The sequence below is a fragment of the Calliphora vicina genome, chromosome 3 (genome assembly GCF_958450345.1).
Source record: "Calliphora vicina chromosome 3, idCalVici1.1, whole genome shotgun sequence".
In the NCBI taxonomy this organism is placed as follows: Eukaryota; Metazoa; Arthropoda; class Insecta; order Diptera; family Calliphoridae; genus Calliphora; species Calliphora vicina.
Window position 1 is genome coordinate 119,134,074 of NC_088782.1, and position 9,227 is coordinate 119,143,300.

Sequence of the window (9,227 nt, forward strand, 5' to 3'; positions counted from 1 at the left end):
GATTAAGCCATGTCCGTCTGTCTGTCGAAATCAATTTTCTGAAGACCCCAGATATCTTTGGGATCCAAATCTTCAATAATTCTGTCAGACATGCTTTCGAGAAGTTTCTTATTTAAAATCAGCAAAATCGGTCCACAAATGGCTGCTATATGAGGAGAAAACCAGGACAACCTCGATTTTTGACCTATTTTTGGCCTATATCTGGATTACCAAGTCATTAATATAGACAATATGGATATCTAATGATAGATATTTCAAAGACCTTTGCAACGCCGTGGACCTACAATGGGTCAAAAACGGAAAAAAACAAAAAAAAAAAATTTCAAAAACAGAAAGGCATGATAATCTCACGTGGAGGTATGTGAACTGGCTACCGGGCACGTGCGATTTGACCAGATAGACTTTTTCTTGCAGGTTTTTGTTTATATTGCTGTTCTATGCGAATATATATGTAGTTCAATTCAATGACAAAGTTCAAGGTTCATCTAGTGAACGAAAAGATTTGAACTAGTTCATTTAGCTCAATCAAGTGACTCGTTAAATTGAAATAGTTCGCTCTACCCAAGTCTAGTTTAAACTTAAGACTATAAAGGAGCTATTATTGTAGCTACTTTAAGGATATATAAACCCCTTAGTTCAGAGAGAAATTTTAAATTAATCATTATTTTACTTAAACTAAATAGAATAACCTTTTGTCTTTAATTTCATAAAGCTACTCACCAATATTTTTTTTCAATTCAATCGAGTAGTAGACATCTTGGAATTCGACATCTTTTGTTTCTTTCATAAACGATGACAATTCCATGGTGAGAACAGTATGTGTGTGGGTGTAAAAGGGAGACTGTAATATTTTTGTTTACAATCAATTGCACTTCACACGTACTCCCATAAACAATTATTGTTGTTGCTGCTGCTTCTTCTTCTTCTGTGTGGCCGTTATATTTTACTAAGTTTGTTTTGATTTTTCTGTAGTTGTTTTTATTGTATATGAGTGTTGTTGTAATTAATGCTTGGCTTCACCTTTTAATAGCAATAATATGTTGATTTTGTTGTTATTAAAACGTGTTTACCGAATTAAAGTGTTTCATTACAAAAAATCCAAAACAACAACAAAATATTTAGAGAATTTATACAAAGTATAAACAATAACATTAAAGGTAGAAAGGCAATTAAAAACTGAAATGAAATTAAAATTGTAAACAAGAGAAATATTAATAATAAATAATAAGTTATTAATAGTATTACAAGCATTTCACAAAAAAAAAAAGTAATTGGGAAATAATTACTTTTATTTGTTTAGTATTAGCTGTGAATTTATGGCATTTATTTAGATTTTATTGGAGGATACTTATAATGGACAGCCATAATTGTAATCAATAGGCTGAATTACCCAGTGTTTATTTTAATTTTTAATTATTGTAACCTAAAGTTAAAATTAATTCTATAATAACACATGGCAAGAAAAATAAAAACATGAAATAGGTATTTATTTAATAAACATTTAATTAGAGAAAATTAAAATTTAATTTTGTTTAACTGAAATAAAATGTGGTGGTTACAGAATATTTAGTTAAACTACAGTTAAATTTATGGTCACATTAATCTAATAGCTATTTAAGCAAAGTTGAACTAGCTTATCAAACCATTTCTATAATAAATCATGAAAAAATAATGATATAACTTAGGACTAGGCTATAAACTTTCAGTTAAACTTATTATTATGTGCAATTTAATTAAATACAACCCTAAATATGCAATTACAGTAAATTGCAATTTTCATTAGAAATATACTAATATAATAATTTAATTAGGTTTTCTACCAACTAATTACAATTACATGATTTATAGTTTAAATTAGAAATCATTTTAATATCATGTTTTACATACATATATATTAATTTTAATAAAATTTGTTATTACAAAAAGCTGCAATTACAATTTAGCAATTAAAGAAATTATTACGTAAACTATGCATTAAAGTCAGCTATGACTTTAAGCCTTATTCATAATCAAATTTTAAATACAAAAATATTTTATGGAAATAATTATCTATGGAATTTTTGTTCAATAAATCTGTAATTAATTTAGTAAATGTTTATTATTAAAAACTATTAATAATTAAAGTTACTGAAAACAATAGTTGCAGAGAATGAAGATTCTAACCAAATTCGATTGTTAATTTCAATATTTATTAAATTGCAAAAATATGATTTAGGGTGTTTTCGTCTTCAAGGATATTTCCTTCAATAAACTTGGCAGCACTGCATTTATGACAGTTCATAACAGGGATGGATATTTAAGTACTATTACACTTTTGACAATTGATTTAAGTTATTATGCCCATTTTTACACAAAAAAATATCTTAAAAATTTAAAAAAGGAAGAATTCAATTATAGTTATAATAAATATTGATTCCCAAAGATTTCAAATAAATTATCAAAATCCCAAATAATATAAAAGCAGTATTTCACTAATGTTAATATAAAAAAAATATAAAACCAACAGAAAATGTTACTTAAATAACAATCCAGCATTTATTAAAATAATTCCCAAATTTTGTTTTAAAATTTCCAAAATCCCAGAAATTAAATTTTTCCATTTTCCAGCCAGAAACGCGTTTAAAGTCTGGTATTTATATATAATTGAATTATAGGCATCAATAAAACAAATTTTTAAAGAAAATTTCAAATATTTCCAAAATCCCAGATTCGAAAATCAAAGGAAACTAAAAATAAATATTTTTTTTTAAAGAATTCTAACAAAATTTTCTTCTGGCGTTGATTAATATCAATTCCCAAAGGTTTTTACAAAAATTCCAAAATCCCATAAATAGTCCCCATTTAGAAATTAATTGAATTTATGCCAAAAAATGCATAAAACCTGCTTAAATACATTAAAACTATTGAAAAAATATTGATGACCAGATATTTCAAATAAATTTCTAAAATCCCAGAAATAGAAAAAACAGTATTCCTGTAATATTTATACCATAAAACTATAAAAACCAAACAAAATATTGCTTAAATGAAATCCTAGACTTTTTTATAATAATTCCCAAAATTTTTTCTTAAAATTTACAAAATCCCAGCAACTAAATTTACGCATTTCTTTGCCAAACAATAATTTTAAGTAAAAAATTTATTTATTATTTAATTTTCGCTTTTAAAAATATCAATTCCCAAAAAACTTTTAAAATATTTCCAAAATCCCAGATTTGTAAATCAAATAATACTTCAAAAAAAATTAATTTTTATAGAATTCTAACAATATAAACAAAAGAAAATGTTGCTTAAAAGAAATTTTAAACTTTTTAAAATAATTCCCAAAATTTGTTAAAAAATTTCCAAAATCCCAGAAATTAAATTTACGCATTTCTTTGCCAAACAATAATTTTAAGTCAGAAATGTATTTATTGAATTGCCGCTATTAAAAATATCAATTCCCAAAAATCTTTTAAAATATTTCCAAAATCACAGATTTGAAAATCAAATAAATTTTCAAAAAAAAAATAATTTTTATAGAATTCTAACAATATAAACAAAAGAAAATGTTGATTAAAATAAATCCTAAACTTTTTAAAATAATTCCCAAATTTTATTTTAAAATTTCCAAAATCCCAGAAATTAAATTTACCCATTTATGCCTAAAAATAACTTGAAATCAAAAAATATTTATTATTGAATTGTCGCTATTAAAAATATCAATTCCCAAAAATCTTTTAAAATATTTCCAAAATTCCAGATTTGAAAATCACTTAAAACTTCAAAAAAACTAAATTTTTATAGAATTCTAACAATATAAACAAAAGAAAATGTTGATTAAAAGAAATCCTAAACTTTTTAAAATAATTCCCAAAATTTGTTAAAAATTTCCAAAATCCCAGAAATTAAATTTACGCATTTCTTTGCCAAACAATAATTTTAAGTCAGAAATGTATTTATTGAATTGCCGCTATTAAAAATATCAATTTCCAAGAATCTTTTAAAATATTTCCAAGATTCCAGATTTAAAAATCACTTAAAACTTCAAAAAAAAATTATTTTTATAGAATTCTAACAATATAAACAAAAGAAAATGTTGCTTAAAAGAAATTTTAAACTTTTTAAAATAATTCCCAAAATTTGTTTAAAAATTTCCAAAGTCCCAGAAATTAAATTTAAGGATTTCTTTGCCAAACAATAATTTTAAGTAAAAAATTTATTTATTATTAAATTTTCGCTTTTAAAAATATCAATTCCCAAAAATCTTTTAAAATATTTCCAAGATTCCAGATTTGAAAATCACTTAAAACTTCAAAAAAACTAAATTTTTATAGAATTCTAACAATATAAACAAAAGAAAATGTTGCTTAAAAGAAATTTTAAACTTTTTAAAATAATTCCCAAAATTTGTTAAAAAATTTCCAAAATCCCAGAAATTAAATTTACGCATTTCTTTGCAAAAAAAATAATTTGAAGTCAAAAATTTATTTATTATTAAATTTTCGCTTTTAAAAATATCAATTCCCAAAAATCTTTTAAAATATTTCCAAGATTCCAGATTTAAAAATCAAATAAATCTTCAAAAAACTAAATTTTTATAGAATTCTAACGATAAAAACAGTTAAACATTGACAAATATTAATTCCCAAATGTAGTTTAAAAATTTCCAAAATCCCAGAAAGTTTTCTCACATAGCAAATAATGGATTTTATTTAAAAAATACACAAAAACATTCTTAATACATTAAAATTTTTAAAAAAAATTAAATGCTAGCTTAAATTGGATTTTAAATAAATTACCAAAATCCCAGAAACGAAATTTACGTACATATGTATATTTTTAAGAATTTTTAAATTAATCTGTTTAAATATTATTTCACTTTATTTGTGTATAAATTATATTTTGACTCACATCTTAATAAATATATATGTAATTATAAAAAAAAACATTTCAACATTTTATTATTATGATTGTTTTAATGGGGTTTAAAAAAGGCTTTAACGACTTGTTGAAAGTACTGGAATTTATAAAGGGAATTAATTATTATAAAATTAATAATACATATTTAAGTCCATTAATCAATTTGCTTAATCTATTTTGTTATTATAAATTACTAAATTTGCTTTTTAAAATGAGTAAAAATACTAAATTTAAGTTAAAAGTAACAAATTTGTTAAAATTTTAGGCAAAAATAACATAGAATAGTAATTATTGCATATAACCCAACCTACGCTCTTTTTTAACAAGCTCTCTCATTATTAAAATGGCGCCCGGGTATGTTTTGTTATTGTATTATATGTAAACAAATGCAGGTATGGCAACATTCCTGCAAACAACAACAATAAACTTAAAATGTAAACAACTCTCATTTACTTGCTCTCTGTACTAAGAGCTTGTTAGGAAAATGGCGTAAACGGATGTTGGTGTTGTTGGATTTGGTAAATAAAACATTATGAAGCCTAGTATATCCGTCTCTTTCTTACTTTAAACATTTAAATGGATCAATAGGGAAAAGTTTCAAGCGGAAATAGGCAATTTAAAATGGAATTGAATTAAATTAAAAGTTTTTATAAGATTTTAATAAAAAACCTAAATTTAAAATATATTTTTCAACAGTTTTAATTGGAAATTATTAAAATTTGCTTATCCTTTTCAACAACGTAATTTTTAATTCATTTTAATGACTTGTTTGTTTGCTTTAAAGATTTAAAAAAAAAAACATACCAAAATGCCGGTCTAGAACTTCTTACAATTTTACAGCAAAATTTTTTTGGTTTTGAATTTCTAATAAGACAAAATTTAAATAAAATTAACAAAACTAATCATGTTAATTACCAGTTTAAGCTAATAATTACGTAATCATGGTTGAATTCGTCTCCCCCATTTTTCACATACTATATAAACATTAGAATAATCAATGCGGAAATTAAGGGGTAAAACCAACAAAATATCAAAAATCAAATCCCTAGGGGTAAATAAATAATGATTTGCACTAAAAAATATACAAAAACCGCTAAAACAAGTTTCATTTTATTTCAAATAAAATTCTAAAATAATGTTTATAAACATTTGTTTAATGATTACAATAAAAACAATAAATAATAATAATAATACTACTACCACTACTCTATTGTATTTAAAATGAAATTAGTTTGTGGTTTGCTTTCAACTTTTAAGTCATTAATATTATTAACATATTTTAGCATATTTTTCCGTATGATTTAATATTGAAACTCATATCATAAATCAAAGTTTACCTTAAATGAAAAGTAAAAGTGTAATAAACAATTTGTTTATTTCTAGAATATAAATAAATTAAAAAATGTTTATGTTTTATTTAGTTTTCTAGTGTTTGATGGTCTATTTTGTGCAAAACATTTAAAAATATTGTGCTAAATTCAATTAAAAAATCTAGCACTCAAGAAGAAGCTTTAGAATATTAAGCGCACTGTTAGCACTGCTAGAAATAGCTAAAGTTTTTTTCTTATTTTTAATTAGAATTAATGTAAAATTTTTATCTTTGAAATTTACTGGAGGGTCTAGCGTAAAACTATATAATTTTAAAAACTATAACTAATTAATTAATTTCTTAATTGAATCGATAATTTAAGAAAATTCAAATGCGTTATTTATTTCATATAGAATTTTGTTTTTAAAAGTCAAGCTTAATCATTTAAAATCTTTAATATTTTTGTTCACAATCAGTCAGGCATTTCATGTGCACTTTAGTATGTAAATTTTTTTTAACAATTCCTTTGTTAGAAAAACAAAAAAAAATATTTACTTTAAAAGAATTTAAAGAATGAATAACACTTAAAATTAAATAATTAATCATATGTTTAGCAAAATATGATTAATATTTAAAATAAATAATACTAGACTTCATTAAAATGGTTATAACTGCAATATTATACAATAACAAAGGATTTAAGCATTTCAAATAAATCATAAAGAGGGTATCTCTTGTGAATAGTTGTGTGGCAACACTCTTAATATGACAGTTTCTTCTTCTTCCTCTTTTCAGTGTTGTCCACCATTCATATGAAAAATAAACGGAATTGCCAGATATAAAAAACTACCGTAAAAGAGAGTTATTTTATAGAGAGAAAGAGAACGGGTTGTTATATATCAAATTAAGGCTTAGGTTAATTGTTAACAGAATATAATATGCAGAATATTCAGATTTGCATAACAATTGTAAGGGTAACATTATACCCTTGTTTATTATTTCGATAATTAACCTTAATCTTAAGCCAGTTAGTACAGTGAACAATTAAAGTCTTAACATGTTTGCAGCAATGTTATATAAAAATATGCTTGGAATTTGAATAAAATAAAATTTTATAATTGCATATGCTTCAAAATGTAATTTATAGCCAATTGATTATTTAGTTTAGTAGTGTATTAGCTACTACTTTTTAACAAAAAAGTAGCAATTCTTTAAAAATTTATAGTCGAATTAATTAAATATGTAGGAGTGATTGGAAAAATATGTGTATTTTTTAATTTTGAAATAGTAGTAGAAATACTTTTTCAGAAAAGTTCAGAATTCATAACTTTTGTGTAGAGAATATGATTCCTCAAATCTTAATATTTAAGGAAATTAAGTTTTTGTATATTCTATTTCAAAAAAGTAGTAAATTAGCTACTACTTTTTAACAAAAAGCAGCAATTCTTTAAAAATTTATAGTGAAATTAATTAAATATGTAAGAGTGATTGGAAAAATATGTTTATTTTTTAATTTTGAAATAGTAGTAGAAATACTACTTTTTCAGAAAAGTACTGAATTCATTACATTTTTGTATATAACATGATTCCCAAAAATTTTATATTTAAGGAAATTATATTTTTTTATAATTTTTTTTCATAAAAGTAGTAAATTAGCTACTATTTTTTAACAAAAAGTAGCAATTCTTTAAAAATTTATAGTGGAATTAATTAAGTATTTAAGACTAATTAGAAAAACATATTTATTTTTTAATTTTGAAATAGTAGTATAAATACATACTACTTTTTTAGAAAAGTACTGAATTTGTTACTTTTATGTAGAAAATATGATTCCTCAAATCTTAATATTTATGGAAATTAAGTTTTTCTATATCCTATTTCGAAAAAGTAGTGTATTAGCTACTACTTTTTAACAAAAAGTAGCAATTCTTTAAAAATTTATAGTGGAATTAATTAAATATGTAGGAGTGATTGGAAAAATATGTTTATTTTTTAATTTTGAAATAGTAGTAGAAATACTACTTTTAAAGATTTACGATCGAGCTAAACTAAGACTTTATAAAGAGCTACGATTGATGCTGGAAAATAGCTATGATTGCTACTAAATTAAGACTATATAAAAGCCAACGACTTCTGATGAAGAAGTTTTCACCCAAATTTTTTTTTTCACTTAAAAATTATTTCACTAAAAATATTTTTTCAACAAAAATTGTTTTAATTCTTTATCTTAAAGTATACTTTGGTGAAGGTTCAGCACATACCGAATATAGCGATCCTACTTGTTATTAATTAAATCCTTTTTTCATTATTCATTTAATCCTTTTTTTTTGGGAAATTAAGGCTTTTATAAGTTCCCCTTTAGGAATATATTGGCTGGCAGACATTGTGTTGGAAATAGTGCTGGCATATTTTCTTCATAACAATTCTATTTACCCCAACATAATTTTTGTATTTATATTAATTTAATCTAAAAAAAATTCCATACACTTACCCTTGATTTTTAATTATCCAAATAATTCCATTAATTTCTTTTTGATTTGCAAACACACATTTTCTTTAATGTTTTTTTGGCCGGTCGCAAGAAACCAACTTTTTAGCAAAGAATTAAATTGTTTCTTTTTTGTTAGAATATCATAGAAATACCATTTTCTTTATTTATATTTTATTGTGCCACTTAACTTTTATAGATTAGGATTTATTTAGCTTTTAATTGGTTGCACTACAAGGTATTCTTTAATATTTTGTTTTGGTTTCCTTGTAAAATAAAAACATAAATTCTCTTTTCTTTTTTATTGCAATTACTTTTATTATTTCACGAATATGTACACCTTTTTACGCTTCCAATCACTTGCGCGAACCGTTAACAACTGTTTGTAAAAATAAAAACTTTTTGCACTAAAATTGCTGCTGCTGAAAAAATTCTAAAAAGACAGAAACAAACATGAAAAAACAACAACAAAATACAGCAGGAAAAAAAGGTAAACAAACCAGTCGTGTTTGACCAAAAACAACAGTG

General features: G+C 23.2%; 1 protein-coding gene across 1 annotated transcript in view; it reads right to left on the reverse strand.

The window, feature by feature from the left end:
* The window catches only part of LOC135953985 (ATP-binding cassette subfamily G member 4-like), a 34,521-nt gene extending 25,503 nt beyond the window's left edge, over positions 1-9,018 (reverse strand). Inside the window, exons 1-2 of the mRNA XM_065504028.1 lie at positions 8,703-9,018; positions 721-1,176 (exon numbers count right to left, since the gene is read on the reverse strand). Of these exons, the coding sequence (XP_065360100.1) occupies positions 721-805 (85 nt within the window). The 5' untranslated portion in view covers positions 806-1,176; positions 8,703-9,018. The remainder of the gene's footprint in view (positions 1-720; positions 1,177-8,702) is intronic.
* Positions 9,019-9,227: the final 209 nt, after the last annotated feature.